This window comes from Ictalurus punctatus, chromosome 3 (assembly GCF_001660625.3).
Source record: "Ictalurus punctatus breed USDA103 chromosome 3, Coco_2.0, whole genome shotgun sequence".
NCBI lineage: Eukaryota > Metazoa > Chordata > Actinopteri > Siluriformes > Ictaluridae > Ictalurus > Ictalurus punctatus.
The window spans coordinates 1,791,101-1,807,613 of NC_030418.2; the positions used below are offsets into that span (position 1 = coordinate 1,791,101).

At 42.4% G+C, this 16,513-nt stretch overlaps 1 protein-coding gene across 3 annotated transcripts; it reads right to left on the minus strand.

The window, feature by feature from the left end:
- Nucleotides 1–235: 235 nt before the first annotated feature.
- Nucleotides 236–13,831, minus strand: lbh (LBH regulator of WNT signaling pathway). 3 transcript variants are annotated; one of them, XM_017463563.2, is made up of 3 exons: nucleotides 13,658–13,831; nucleotides 4,822–4,924; nucleotides 236–1,886 (listed from the first exon to the last, which is right to left on the minus strand). In XM_017463563.2, exons 1-3 carry the CDS (start codon nucleotides 13,684–13,686, stop codon nucleotides 1,665–1,667), a joined length of 354 nt encoding a protein of 117 aa, XP_017319052.1. In that variant the 5' UTR covers nucleotides 13,687–13,831; the 3' UTR covers nucleotides 236–1,664. The 3 variants fall into 3 exon arrangements, with proteins under 3 accessions (XP_017319052.1, XP_017319053.1, XP_053535344.1); XM_017463564.3 differs by lacking the exon at nucleotides 13,658–13,831 and adding an exon at nucleotides 9,361–9,627; XM_053679369.1 differs by lacking the exon at nucleotides 13,658–13,831 and adding an exon at nucleotides 5,766–6,439.
- Nucleotides 13,832–16,513: the final 2,682 nt, after the last annotated feature.

Genomic DNA, 16,513 nt, shown 5'->3' on the forward strand with positions numbered 1-16,513 from the left:
CCTCACACATTCATATAAAATGCTCACATTTACTAGTTATACCTCACACATTCACACTAAAAGCTAACCTCTCTTAGTTTTACCTCACACATACACACAAAATGCTAACATTTTTAGTTGTACATCACACATTCACACGCTCACCTGTACTAGATTTACCTCACAAATTCATGAGAGCCTAACATTTAGTGGTTTTACCACACACATTCAAACAAAATACAACAGAGTTCTAAAGTATGTTCCAAATGTTTATTTACAACAAGTGGTAAAAGGGGTGGGGGGTGGGGGGGGGGGGTGGGGGGTGGGGGTCAAAACCAAGAGAAAATGGCAGCTATTCTCCCTGAGCTGTACACAAAATACAAAGCAAATCTACAGGCAATTCACACAGAAGACCCTCACACTTAATTAACTCACTTCTTGACCCTCATAACACCCGCATACACACCTAGACTGAGACCAAAGCCTTTATACATAGCCAGGAAGTAGACAACAAACAGACCAAAAAACGAAAATAAAGGCTAGACATTGTGTCAATATACAAAAGGTGCTCTCAGTGCCAAGGTGACCTTCTGTAACCTTCCACTGAGGGAAGAGGATTATTTCAAAAATCACACTTTGGATCCAAATCGGAATTTTTACTCTAAATGAACGACGTCTAAACAGAATTAAAAGAAGAATGTGATTAGCATTAAATCATTCTATGTGATTTGGATTTTTGTTAACTCCCACCGAGCGCCAATCGTTACCTATGTACAGACATACGACTACATGCAGATATTCACAGTGAAAATGACTACTTCTGCGTACAAAACGTATTTACATACAGTATTAAATGGGGGGGGGGTTGGGGACAAACAAAAACAAATAACAGTGACTAGGCAAAACCAGAATTAACAATAACATCCTACACAGTTTATAGCTTCAGTGCTAAATAAGCCACATGGCTCCATTCCGCTGCTCGAACATGAAAGTATTAAATCGCTGCATTTCGGAAAATCATTCTTCAAGCAGTGAAAACCGAACAGTCTGAACGCCAGTGCTCTTTAACCCTGTACAGTCCCCCAACATTATTAACCTCCTAAATCAAGACATTTATGATTATTATCCAAAAAAAATAAAATAAAAATAAAATTAAAAACACTGGCTCTGTACGATCATCTAAAAGTCTGTATGTTCTTCATGAGGGATCTCGCCCTTGTCGGAAAATCAAGTCCAGGAACTAAAGTCCTCCTCAGTCACTGATGAACATATGCATAATTATATATACGGATATTTATGTGCGAGAGAAAGTGTGCGTGCGAGAACAAGGAGGAGTGCGAGAGCGCGTGAGAGACGAGAACGCGTGATGACGGGTGACGACGCTGGCTTGTTTTGTGGCTTAAAAGGAACTCGGCGTGAGATTATTTTATTTTACCAAGTGAACGTGAGAGTGCACGATGTGAGGGTGTTGATAATCACTGGGCCATATTCGTAAAGCTTTAATTTAGCACCAGGTGCGAGATCAGCTTCGAAATCAGGATCGGCATCTCGTCACTTTCCTCCTCTTCACATCCCCTGCTCACTGAAGGACTTTTACATGATGCTTGTGTGTGCATGCGTGCGTGCGTGTGTGTGTGTGTGTGTGTGTGTGTGTGTGTGTGTGTGTGTGTGTGTGCGCGTATGTATCAGTCCTTTCTTTGCGTTTGCTGTCCTTGTTGTACGTTCCCGTCAATCTCCTCCTCCTCCTCCTCATCTTCCTCTTCATCGCCCTGGCTGATCAGGAACTCCTCGGGAGGCCAGCGCAGCTCTCCGCTCTCCACCTCGCCCTCGGTCGCCTCCACCACGATGGACGGAAGGCGGTCTTTCAGCTTGCAGCAGCGCTCAAAGTCCGACGGATCCGGAAAGATCTGAGAGGAGAGCGAGACGGGGGGGAAAAAAGAAAAAAAAAAAAAAAGGCATTTCTCTTTGGTTGGGTTTATTAAAGTGTCACATTTTAAACGGTTCCAGAACCAGACCACTCATAACAAAAAGTTTCCACATTATAGAGGTGGACGTGAAATGGGGCTGGAGCGCTATGACGAATTGACGCCACGTTAATCTTCCAGTGCGAGATCACGTTTCAGACGTTCCAGCACGTCGCAGTATCAGCTTACAGTTTTACTTACCCCACAGGGGGGAGGGGGGGGTTGCTCAGAAGGTGCTGATTCATATTCTACACGACTCCTCGCACAGTACATTTTCCCCCCCTTATGTTTTTCTTATTCAGCATAATTCACCAAAACGTTCTACCGTCACGCTAAACTTCTTGTTCCATGATTTCAGTGACCACGGTATTAATGCTGATAAATTTACAATATACGCATATATGCATCCACACAGCCAACATTTTCCCCCCTGAACTTAACCGTAGCCTCTTTTTAATTCTTTAAAAGTGTGTAAAAATTCCCCCTTTTTCAGATTTATCACCTTTTCAAAGACCCTTTTTAAAAAAAATAATAAAAAAATAAAACAAACAAACAAATAAATAAATAAATAATAGCCTTCTCATCACAGCCCCAAGGTGAAAAATCCCACAGAGATGAAATTCGACGCGTGTTCGAGTTCTGTGCGCATCACGGAGAGATGAAATCGCCCGAGAACCTGGCGTAAAGCCGAAACGACGTCGAGGAAAGGGCATACGTGACTTGTGAGGGTCTCCAGCAGATTCTCACGCACACTCGGCTTTCTTATTTATATCCTTCGTTCTTGGTCACAGGAAGAACAACATGCCCCGAAAGCTTCATTTCGCCTGAGAATTGGAGTCATATTTTTAGCTCGGTCTTTTTCGGTGACGCGGATTGAAGGGACAGGGATGTCACCGTCTGGGAAAGGTGCCCGACGCAAGAGAGGCTGAGGAAGTAAGTGGCTAGGCCATCTCTAATTTCAATATTTGGGAGGGGGAAAAAATAAATAAAAATCAAAGAATGAAATGGAACTTTCTTTTAAATATGAGCTCAAATACAGCCTGAGATGAAAGGGCAAGAGAAAGAGGTGTAAGAGAAAGGTGTAAGACATGGTAATCACACCATTACCATGGATAAAAGAGGTGTAAAATAAATGTGGACGGGGGTGGATAAAAGAAATAAAAAACAGAGAGAAAGGCTGATGAACCACTGATGTCTGGTAACAATAACGCTGCTTCGTCACACCATCCTGACACTCGTCACCTTCCTGTAACCGCACGCCTCGACGTGTTGTGCTCAAAACTCGAACGCACAGCTGTGTTCCTGGGTCGAGGGAGGAAGAAAAGGACAGGAAGGGTGTCCTGGGTAGGCAAAACCGGAGTCTGTCGAGGACGAGACGTCTGTGCGAAACATGACACGATGCCACCAGATTGAATATATTCATAAATTTCACTTGAAGCGCTCGGAGTGCATCAAAGGACGACTGCGTTCCTTCCAGGATCGTCTGTCTCGGAGAAACGAGAGAAAACATGGGCAGCCGGTGTGATTGTCAGGTTTTATATCGGCTGTGACGGCGGCATCAAATCCTGGCATGGTTCAGCACCTCAATTATGCCACAAAAAACAAAAAAACAAAAAGACTGCACACACACACACACACACACAGAGTCTTTAAATAGCTCAAGAGTGTGTATCTCAGTGCAGCAGAACTCATAGCAGAAAGGGAGAACAAAAAAAAAAAAGAAGAAGTAGTGTGTAGTGAAATGAAGAGAGAGACAAAGAAAGAAAGCAGGTCCCTGAGGAGTGCAGCTGGGAAGGGAAGAGAAGAGATCTCTCTCTCTCTCTCTCTCTCTCGTTTTTTCCCCTCCAGCACAGAACGAAAAAGCGCCCTCTAAAACGGCAGTCTGGGTAAAATGCTAATAAGGCTGGTGTTACTAACCGCATTATTGGAGCCCAGACATCACGAAATAGTTCATATGCTTGGTGTAGAGATAAAAGACAACATGTGACGATGGGCGATGAACGCAGATTTTCCAAATAGATGACTATGTAGTGGGTGTGTCTAAAGGTAACGTTATTAACTTCATTGGAAAAAAAAAATAAATAAATGAATCACTACAAAAACCCGAGCGTATGCTAGTGGATGAAATGGACCATTTATTTTAGCATCCCCCCCCAGACGTCTGCAAAGTAAACTTAAGGAAATAATAATAAGAAAGTAATATAATAATAATAATAATAATAATAATAATAATAATAATAAGCAGCTACTCCGTTTGAACTGCCCAATGAGACCGCAGTCCCGCTTCTCGTTTTCCATCGGCTCACAAGAATCGAGAAATTCAAATGCAACCTTCACAACCCGTGTCCCTTTCCCCTTCGGTGAATTAGGCTTTCCGGCTAATTTGTTCTGCTGATTCGGTTGAAAAGAAGAAAGGCGTAGTTTTCAGACAGGTACGCTGGTAAAAAGTCGGCACTTCTGCTTTAACATGGAACAATACGGTGGTTACACTACTATTCGGTACAGAGCGTGTTTTGGTGCCATCCTGTTCCTCTTTTTCAGAAAGGAAACACCCCCCCTCACCCACTCACCCCCCACCCCCCAAAAAAATGCTATTCAAATTTCAGAAATTTGCTTACATTTTGAGAAATGGAAAAAGAATGACAATTCTCCTCTGAGGAGTTTGATCTTATTTTGGAAAGCAGCAACGTTCACTTCTGAAAGGAAGCCCACGGTGGAAAGCCTGGCCTGAGAATCTCAAAATGACTCGGGTGTGAAAGCAATGAGCTATTTCTTGAAGTGGCTGTCGAGGCTGTTCTTTTTTTTTTTTTTTTTTTTCAAGGTTGTTTTGCTGTTCAAAGTTCTTGGCAATGTGAAGCAGTACCGAAACTTTTGGTACCTGAAAAGTGAGGCGGTCTTTGCTTGGGCTGAGCCGTATGTCCTCCATTGGAGTGCTGCTGATCATCACTTCGGTCATCTCACGGCACGGCACGAACACAGAACTGCCAACACACACAGGCCAAAAGTCAGGTCAGAAACGCTAGAACGTGTAACTACCATGCAGGACCCGATGAAAGAGATACTGCTGATTGGTCGATATTAGGTTTCCCATCAAGCCTAGCATTTTATCATAGAATGCGAAGGATGAAATTTGCAAGCTTCGTCTATCTGAAACCATAACGTTTTGTAGAATACTACATCATAGAAGTATCTACGCAGAACCCATGTAGACCGCTAGATCCCTTGACAAAACACTTTTTCTAAGAAGGTGTTTCTTACAAGATCATCCAAAGATTCCACCTCATCCATTCTGCATCTAGCACCGTAAAAGGGTTCTTCCGCTTTGTCCCTCTGGAGGAACCCTTTAACATTATATACAAGTTGCTACTAAATATGAATCCAATTAGAACTCATAAGAAGCAAGAACCCTTAAACCTCCAAAGACCACAAAAAAAAAAAAAAAAACAAACACTTAAAAGCTTCCTCTTGCACCTTTCCCATGCTTAAAAGTTTAAAGCCATATTGTGGTAATCTTCACTACTTAGAAACAAGAGTTGTATCTAGTATCCTAAAGCAGTGGCCACCAACCCTGCTCCTGGAGATCTACCTTCCTGCAGGTTTCACCTCCAACCGAAATCGAACATCTCTTTTAGTTGATCAAGAACTTCTTAAGGCGGTGATTAGATGGTCAGGTGGACACGATGATGGTTGGAACTAAAGTCTTCAGGAAGGTAGATGTACAAGAACAGGATTGGTGACCACTGGCCTAAAGTTCAATAAGATAAGTAGTAAGAACCCATCCCCCCCCCCCCCCCCCCCCCCAAGAACGTAGAAACATCTCACCTCGTCCATGTTGCAATCTAGCGTCTATCCAACCGATGGATTTATTCCTAACACGATGACGTGTCTAAACGAGAAGACTTCTCTTGCACGTTCTACCTCACCCATGTCGTGTAACTGGTCTGATGTATTAAAAAAATAAATAAAAATGAACATTAAACACACACCACATCCGGTAGCACTGAGAACGTTCTACCACAATGAGGTCGAAGGGCCACAACTCCGCACTCAGGTGTGTGTGCATCACACGTACATAAATACAAATATAAACACATGAAATGAGCACGTGCATAGAGCAGCCATTATGAAACTGTTGTGGGTGTGCAGGAGACCGTCACATGGATCTGACACGAAGGACTTACAGAAAGACATTTGGGTCACCACGCTCGCTGGAATTTGCTGATGCTGCACGCCAGACGTGCACGAAATACGCTGCACCTTTTGACACACCCCATTAAAATAAATAAATAAAGTCGCCCTGAAAGCCATTTAATGGTTTCGTGTGAAGGGCGAATATTAAAGCACTGGCAAGAAACGGCATCTATTCCTGTATGAGCTGAGACTGCACTGAAGCTCCTTTCTCACAGACGTTATTTAAAGCCTGCCGGTGTAGTGGTCAGTGTGCAAACCCACAGCAAACACACACACACGATAGATCCAGCTAAATAAACTCCAACAAGAGCGTTTATACAAGCTTGGGCTGAGGCGAGCTTGAAAAAGGAAAAAAATAAATTTACAAAAAAAAAAAAAAAAAAAAGGCCCAGACTTCTTCTCACGGGACTATTCTGGATCAAAAACGCTTAAAAACATCTGTGCGTTGTGCCCCAGTGGATCAGGAGATTAGCGAAGCAAGCTAACCGTCTCTGCTATATATACTCACTAGTAGCGCTGACAAATCAAGCCAGTGGTTAGTCCCTTCCACGCTTTATTTATTTCTCCCCCTCCCCTCATAAAGTCTCTACAGATATTTAACAAGATGACAGGATAAGACAAAACCGCTGTAGGAACTAATTACTCAAAGGAAAGTGGGGAACTGAAGAGACGTCGGACCACGCGCGCCACAGGATCGGGTGTGAGGAACCGTTCGCCCTCACCAATCACGAGCATTCATGTAGCTGGATTTAGATACCTCATGGAGTTGCATTTCTTTGTCATGTTCCAGAACAAACCACACCTTCCTAGACACAAGCGAACATCATCTCCTACCTCAATCACCTCCAAACAACGAAAGCCATCAGGTGTCTCGGCGAGTGCGGAAATCCCTGGACTACGGACGGCGGTCTCAGTCTTACGAGCAAAGCCTGCGCATTTAGGATCGCAAAAACGTGTTACGTTATTAATTGAAGCCTGCGCTATACGTTACCTTGTGCAAGCTGACCTGAAAAGCCCGTTATGCACATCGTCATTTGTGACAAATCGTTGCAAGGAAACAGCAAGGCCGAGACGTTTGCTTGTGCTGTACACCAAAGACATTTGGGTTTGAGATCCAAAGATGGATGTGTGATGAGAGTTAATTATTTCAGCTTTTCATTACTTCAGCTAACCCTAACCCCCCCCCCCCCCCCCCCAAAGTATAGGAACAGATAAGTCTTGCAATAACCGCATCAAGCCGGTGATGCGGCAAATTGTTGGTTTCTTCTTTTTTTGATGCTTTCCAGGCTTTTACCAAATGAATTGGCCTTGCCGTTCCAATAGTTTCGGAGGGGACCGTATGTATCTAGTGTAATAGAAAAAAAAAGTCCTTAATTAACCAAACTTTGTCCGAAAACGTCTCCTTATCACCATATGTTAATATGTAAATACAGACCATGCGGGCAAGACTAGCTTACCAGGAAAATGGTGGGTGGGTGGGGCTTGTAATGTTGGGAAGCGTTTCCTAATTTGCATATTCATACAATATTGACTGTATGAATCAATGGGAGCGTACAGGGATTGAAACTTTTTTTTTGTGGAGTTTATTAAACTATCTAGCATCCTTAAACGCTCTTTGGTTTGTCCTGACAGAACCCTTAAAGGCTCTGCGTAGAACCCTATAAGAGACGGGTTCCATTTCTGAGCATCCCTTTAAGGAGCGGAGTAAAAAACAAACAAACAAACAAACAAACAAAAAAAAAAAAACAAACTCTCTTACAGGAAAATAACCAATAACAGGATGGTGTAATGAAGTGAAGTTACACTCAAACCCCCCCCCCCCCGTTGAATATTTCCTTCTTCCTCTTACACCACAGCGATTTTTATTCATTAAAGAACACGTGTGGGTTTAAAAAAAACAAACAAACAAAAAAAACATTCATAGTTACAATTAATCTTGTAGAAAGTCCACAAAACCTTGTAACTCCTGCCATCCATAAACGTTAAATCAATTTCCTCTTTAATTTTTTTTAAACATTACATCAACTCCTTCTGACCAATCAGAATCCAGAATAGTATTATACAGTAAACATCCTTAATTATCCACTAAAATGTTATATGAAGACACAGAGATGGTTACACGCTGGACATCTTAAAGTCAAACCTGTGTTTTATGACTTCCTCTGCACAGCTGTGGCTTGACTGAAAACAACAGCTGGAAATCCAAATATCTCTCTCTCTCTTTCTCTCACACACACACACACACACACACACATGCAAAAATGAGAGCAATAAAAGTTTCTTACAAAAATAACTTAAAAGCATGAGGAATTAGTATGCAGTGGTGTACATTCCCTCCCCCCCCACAATCATCTGTGGTATTTACTATGAAACATAAATGTTAGTTTATTCCAGCACTCAAAAACAGCTGAACGAGATACAAAGAGAAAGGAGAGAGAGAGAGAGAGAGAGAGAGAGAGAGCGCGAGAGCAAGAGAGAGAGCGCGAGCAGACATAATGAATGTGCACTGATTGCACAGACGTGTTCCTGAAATCTAAACACTCGAACGTTGCCAGCGATATTTCAGCTCCGTGGCCACATAAACATCCTGCTCGGCTAAGAATAACAGAACATCAGCCTAATAAAACACGAAACTGGGCGGGAGAGAACAAAAGGAAGCAGGAAAGCGTGCAACAATTCAAACTCTACAAACATACAAGTGTTAAAACCAAAAACAGAACAAACAAACAAAAAAAAAAAAAAAACACGTCCAGGTCCACGTCGCGCTACCAAACACGCCGTCTTCGTTTCCACGGAGCTGGAAAGGTCTAGAAGCTCCGACTGAAGAGCCCTTCGTAACGCAAACGAGACGTCAAAACGACCGAGCGGACCTTTAGTGCTGAGAAGAGCTGATCTCAGCATCAAAGCGAATTGACATAGCGAGACACATTTCCCCCAACAATCTTTGTATTAATGTGTTTCAATAAGATTGTATGAACACTAAGACTGGGCAACATGTATATACTGTACACGCAATATACTGGATGTAGAACAGCATACTGTGACCATGTTGTATTGTAGAAATATCATGAGGTGATAGAGCCCACTCCTACCAACACTGCTGAGACAGGAAATCTGGGTGGCAGACGGAAACCCTAAAAGCTCCGCATCAACACACACACAGGCTCAAAAATAAAAGACAGCCATGTCGCTGAATACCAGAGCAAAACCCGAGCATTATCCTCACCACGCTCATCTTCCTCCGGTGTAATCAGCTGTCGAGGCATTACTGAAGATTTCGATAATCTCTATGCAGGACATGCAGTGCTACTGTTGCAGATTTGAACCTGGAGCCTTCCTGGCATCTAAATCTCTTCATCCGCTTTAATAGGAAACACGGGAGCACGAGGCCTGGTGGATTAGTCGAACCCGAGCGGCTCAGGATGTTTGGGGGAATAAAACCGTGCTCTTTGTTCTTCTGTGAGTCACTGGTAATTTCCTCCATCGCTCTGCGCGATCTAAGCAAAACAACACCGGGGCTTTCATTATTTGCAATGAAAAAAAATAAATAAATAGAGAAAGAAAAAAAAATAGAAGGAGGACACACAGTAGCGGAGCTAGCGTTTCAAACAAAGGAGATACGATTTGAGGAAAAACAAAAACAAACAAACAAACAAAAAAAAATCATATGATACTTCAGGGTACAAATGCATCATGAGATCAAGACCTTGCAAGTATGAGGTTCACGCTTTTTTTGCAAAAAAAAAAAAACAGAATGATTAATAAACGTGTTAATTTACATCAGGGGCGAGCGCCATGACAAAACTAACTAAAAATCACTTCCATGATGTGCTACACGAAATATAGGCGTAATAATAAAAACCCCTAAGTTTTACTTCACAACAAAAAATTCAAAACTTTAAAAGCTGTAACTTCTAATCAGGTGCTTGCGGTCAGAGTTTACAAATAAAAGGGGTACGCAATACGCATGATCGAAAAGTGTACTGTGACGTCGTTTATCACGATATCGTATTATCGTATATCCCAGACTATACAGTCGTGCAAGTCGTACGTATGACTTTCTGTTTAACGCGACGAAGAAATAGAAATAAAATAGAGAATGGCCGGCTCGATGACCCACAATGCATCAGCTCTGTCCCGCGGTGCTGACACACACTAAACTCACAGGGCTATCAGACTGCGCATACCTCGCATTGTTTCCCATCTGCTCCAGCTGTATATCTTAGCTGTCGTCATGGTTGCCAGAGGGACGGAAGCTGACACGGTCAACGGCGCTTGCCAAGCAAAAATGGACCGTCAGACGCAAGCAAAAGGTCAGGAAAGAATGTAGGCCGCCAAAGCAGTAGACACCAAGCGAGTGAGTTCAAGCAGGATGAATGACCCAAGATAACCTTTACTACTACAGGGTTAACATCAAGTGGGTGCTGAGATCAACCCAAATATTTAACTGGAATTTGGACCCCAGTCACCATGCCGGAATGGACTTTCTTGGCCCTCTAATCGTATTTTCTTGGGCAGAAAGGTAGATAGAGGGATGAATGCTGGTGCGAGACAACAAGAATTGAAGCTGGTGATTGGCGAGTAAAAACAGACCACCAGAAACGCAGCGAAGGATAAGGGAAGAATGGAGGAAAGCTATTCTTCATGCGATCGAGACAGGAGTTCAAGATGGACGCCGACCCAACATTTTTAAAGTAGATTAAAACCTTTAACCACTAGAAGATTGGCATCGAAACTGGGCTTCGGTTAGCCAAACACATCACCCTGACTTTATGCTGGAACGAATATCTTAGAAATCGACCCTCTCGGTCCTCCAGTCATATCTTGGTCGGCTGCAATTCGATTCAGCCTGGGAACTGGACCAAATTGGTTCTCCGTCAAATCTTCTTTTGGCTGAAAAGAAATGGATGCTGATGCTGGACAAAATAATTCGACCAAAAGAACTGCAGTGAAGCATCAAAATAAATTATTTAAAAAAAAAACACAACAATTTTTGTTTTTTAAAAAGCCCCCCCCAGGCCATCCTGTTCTTCCAATCACAGTTTATCCCTCCAAAGCTCTTTGCGATTATTTCCATGCAAACGTTTCCAGTCAGGGACAAGTTTCCAACAAGACTAGGCTAGCTTAATGCTAACCATAGAACGTAAAAATCTGTAAAACGGCAATCAAAAAAAAAAAAGTTGAAAACGACATGGAGTCAACTCGCCAAACATAAACTTTGATTACACACCTACGGAATCACCGAGGCTTCCTCAAACACGACTTGTGTTTCAAGAGGAAACACAAGGCCTTTGTAAGAGAGGAGATCAAGGGGGTTTTGCAAAATAAACCACCAGCTATTGCAAGCTATTGCAGGGGAAAACAGTGAGTGCACACAGAGAAAGAAAGCTCTGAAGCTCTGTTAAGGAGGTCAGGTCGACGCATCCTGTTCACGGTGCTGAAGCAGTTCGAACAGGTTATATCAACATTAAACGATGCTACGCCGACATGGCTGTGGAAGTGCTATTAATGGCGCTCCATTTTCCCTAGAGGTGGTTTGGGGTTTTTTTTTTTTCTTTTCCCCCGCTTAGCTAAAAGATGCACAGAGAAAGATCGGGGGACGGCAAGCGTATTCGACATTGCTTTATCGATTTCCAAGAATCATCTCAACACTTTGGAGATGAATATGCATGACGCTGTAATTCATATATACTAAAATAATAACAACAGCAGCAGCGATCAAATTAGAAACTATCCTTCGTCCAAACACACCTGAGCAAAACGTCACGCAGGAGTCTTCAGAAGTAGATCTGAGAACTCTGGCCTTAAACTATACGTCCGACGTGGAGCTATTTTGGACTCGATCCTACCGAGTTCGGGTATTTTGATGCGTTATTAAGCGCTGGCAGATCGATTCCACACAATGGAACATGACCTTTACTAGGAAAGTAACAAGCGAATGACTCACATTGCCCGCAGTGCAGGATCTGAGTGGAAATACCACCGTGAAACTTTCAGTGCAAGTCACACCGAGCCTATCATCTAGTCTATTGATTACAGCATCCTTTTGAAAAATAAATAAATAAATAAATGATTCAAATATCAGGTCCAAAAATACAGAACATTTCAAAACCAACTGGGGATGCTCAGTAGAAATACAGGAGATCAGTACTTTTCCTTGATGCTGGAATGGTACCATAAAAGGGGACATATTTTATGTCTTTATTATGTTTGGGTAGGATGTAGAGTCAGGCTGAAAAAGGTACACCGGTGGTCTGCGAGATCTAATTTTGTACCCGAACATGTTTCCAGGTCAAAGATACACCTGGTACCACAGCTTTATTTCTGTCGGTGTAGAGCACTGGTTCTGAAAGTCGGGTCCGTGGAACATAGGCAGGTTTTTGTTACAGGGTTGGAAATCACAACCCACCTTCACTGAAGCTGTTAGTTATATTTATGATAGCAGTGACTGGTCTCTGAAATCCAAACCCCAAGAACTCAAAAACAAGCCTGTGAATAATATCAGCTTGTGTTCTGTTGGTGGAAAAGTTCAGGAATAATAAGCGTTTTAAAAAAGCTCTACGGCTCCAACAAATAAAGCAAATGTTCTTAGTGGTGCCGTGGGTAGCACTGCCACTTCATGGCTCAAGAGTTCCTGGTTCAAAACTGATCTCGGGTTACTCGGAGATCCTCACGGTTCTCTCCAGGTTCTCCTTCTGCAAACATGCCAGTACAGTAGGTGGACTTGCTACTCTAAATTGCTTTAAAATGGGAATGAGTGTGTCTGTGTGCGCACACATGAGTGTGTGTGTGGTGCCTGGTGATGGATCAGCCTCATATCCAGGATGTATTCCTGACTCACACCCAATCTCCCTGGCATAGACTCTGGATCTACCACAATTTACCGCTGACCAGGATAAAACCCTCCGACAAGATAAATGAAAGAACTTAACGCAATGGGGGATTTGGGTGCAAAAGTCTGTACACCCTTGCTCTAGTCTAGGCTACATCATTTTGACACCAAACTACTGCAGCACATTGTAGCTATGTTTGTTACAACTCAGCTCATTTATAACCCTGGTACTGGGGTTTAAATCGGGTTCATTTCATTACAATTCCACTCAGGTGTTTGGGTTTAAGTGGGGGGGGGGGACCCCAACATGACATGAAGGCTGAATCCCAATTCACTCCACACTCCCTACAGAAGCGCACTACATTACACAAGAAACAACAGGATAGTGTTGTAGTACTGCACTAGATTATAGGTAGCCAGCTTTTTGGGATTGAACCTTGTAAAGCAAGTTAAACACTGACTTCACCTGGGTTTTTTTTTTCTTTCTTTTTTTTTTAAAATCGGTTTTAATTTTTAAAAACACTTCATTTGGATCAATGTAAAGCAGGAAATGAATGCATTCAGCGTTAAATCAACAACAACAACAACAACAACAACAAACCAATCAAAGTGTACTGTAGCGTTTTTTTTGTTTGTGTGTGTGTGTGTGTGTGTGTGTTTGTTTTTTTTAAGGACGGATGGAGTGACTTACCGGTACACCTGAGGATAGCAGGCAGTCATGTAGAGCTTCACAACATGTATTTGTAGCACTGCAGTGAAATTAAGTCGCAGGACGGAAAATTCAGGATTTTTAAGTTGAGGTGTGTAAAGGACAGCAGTCAGTCAGTCGGCTCCATGTAGCACTGGCACTATCGGATGCACGCGCCAGACTTCACGCCTTTATACAGAAGGCGTGGTAATGCGCGGAAGCCACGCCCACTGGCGCAGAATATTCATGAATGACAGTGTGGGAATAAAGACGGTGACGCGAATGGCACGAGAGCCAATCAGCAGCCGTGTTTTGATGACGGCAGTGGAACAATGGGTTCGAGTCATTGGATGCTTGGCGCACACACACACACACGCGCACACACACACACACACACACACAGTTGTGTGTTATAATATCAAAATGATGCTGTCTACACCCAACACTAATCCCAAGCTTTTCAATGTACACAAATATAATTGCATTTGACTTTTTTTTTTTCCTCCCCCAAATAAATCCTCTTTTCCTTTTAAATCAATCAGTAAATATACACAATAAATATCATCTTTTATTCATGGAGACGAGTGAAATGTCATCACAAGGTCAAATTTGCCAGGCATTCCACTACTATAAGCACATGCGCATGCACAAGTGATGTATCATTAAAATTACACGGCTTTATGCACGTCTGACTATATTATACATTATAATCTTTCAGTTGTCATTATGATGTTGCAGGGAATAAAGCTAATCATCCATCCATCTTCTACCTCTTACTCCTTCTTCAGGGTCACAGGGAACCTGGAGCCTATCCCAGGGAGCATGGGGCACAAGGCGGGGTACACCCTGGACAGTGTGCCCGTCCATCGCAGGGCACAATCACATACACACTCACACCCATTCGTACACTACAGACACTTTGGACACGCCAATCAGCCTACCATGCATGTCTTTGGACTGGGGGAGGAAACCGGAGTACCCGGAGGAAACCCCCGCAGCACGGGGACAACATGCTCCACACACACAGGGCCCCGGCAGGAACCGAACCCCGGACCCTGGAGGTGTGAGGCAAACGTGCTAACCACTAAGCCACCGTGCTCCCTTAAAGCTAATCATGCCTTTAAAAAAAAAAATTCTGTTCATGACATTCATCCGTTTGTTTAATATTTCCTCTAAATAACCAGCTTGAGGATTTATTTATTCATGGATGAGATATGAAGGGCCGCGTTTTTGTTCTCAGGACATTATCAGTCACGCTTGGAATGTTGCTTTGCATTCGTTTCAGTGTTTGTAGTAGAAATAAAGGCGGTGTTACAATACAGGTTGGCCTCAAATTGGCCGGACTCAGTTATTTTTATATTTTCTTTCACACACACACACACACACACACACACGATTCACATCATCGGTTGTATGGAAAGTGTGCACAAAACTGTGCTGAAACCTGACCATACAGGTTTGATGCCCTCATGTCACAGTCATCTTACAGAATTTCCGAGACTACTGCAGAGAAGTTTTATTAATGAACTTTGCTCAAGAGTTTCCATTCATGCATATATACTGTACTTGACAGGTCAACAGCAAACTGGCAACTCAGCATATATACCTCATCTATAAACACTATAAATTTACTACCTGATGAAGTAGATTTTTATCTCATATCTTATTTTATAGCCCCCCCACCTGAATGATCCTTGGCACTGTTCACTTACTACATTACAGTGGAACTTACAGTATATTATATATTCCTTCATAAATTTCTTGTTATCTCCATGTTTATGAGCTTCAGTCTCTAACTGAACAGTTGGAGTAATACACGTAAGCAATAAAGTGTGGGTAAGGGTTAGCATTGCACTTGTATCAGCACCACACACACACACACACACACACACACGTCCTTTTTGAATATTTCACTCCAGATATAGTCCCACTTTTGCTCTTATAATAACCGCTACTCATCCGGGAAGGCTTTCCACTAGATTTTAGGGCGTGGCTGTACAGATTTGCGTTCATTCGGCTACCAGAGCATTAGTGAGGTTGACGTCAGCAGCTGATGTTGAGTAAGGAGGCTCCAATTCCAGTCCATCTCAAGTTGGTCTTCAGGTTTCCGGAGGTCAGTGCTCTCTGCGGGATACTCAAGTTCTTCCGCACCGACCTTCTCAATCCATGTCTTCATGGAGCTCGCTTTGTCCAGTGTCATCCTGGAGCGGGTTTAAACATCTCAGTTCCAGTGAAGGGAAATTGTAATGTTACAGCACACAAAGGCATTCGATACAATTGTGTGCCTCCAACTTTGTTGCAACAGTGCATGCATGTGATGGTCAGGTGGCCGCATACTTTTGGCTACATAGTATAGGATTTTCACTCATACACATACAAGACAGGGGGTGATAATTCTGCATAGCAACAGTCTGAATTGAAACCTAAAGGTGTGCAAACTTTTGAACTGCACATATAATCAAACGTCCATTTCATAAATAATACACTGTTATAAATCTGATCACACTACAATACGCCAAGATTAACGCAATATCACATTAAATATATATGTATCATTTAGGGCTCTGTATGGACAAATATTTTATTTAATCAACACTGCCATCTGCTGGTCACTAAAAATATTACGTACAAGACATGCACGCCCTCTACTGGTAGATTTAGGAGAAAGCACATCACATTCATTTACCCCATTTTTAGGCTTCTATGTGACATTGCAGTGATATATATATATATATATATATATATATATATATATATATATATATATATATATATATATATATATATATATATATATAAATCCTAAATAAACTCAAAGCTGAGACAACTTTATATTATTTATGCTTTGGTTTAAAACAT

Excerpts from the sequence above, each read along its gene's own strand:
- lbh (XM_017463563.2), bottom strand. The coding sequence starts at position 13,686 with ATGACTGCCTGCTATCCTCAGGTGTACCG. Across the intron at positions 4,925-13,657 it reads TGCTATCCTCAGGTGTACCG|TTCTGTGTTCGTGCCGTGCC; the intron begins GTAAGTCACTCC and ends GTGTGTTGGCAG. Across the intron at positions 1,887-4,821 it reads AAGACCGCCTCACTTTTCAG|ATCTTTCCGGATCCGTCGGA; the intron begins GTACCAAAAGTT and ends CTCTCCTCTCAG.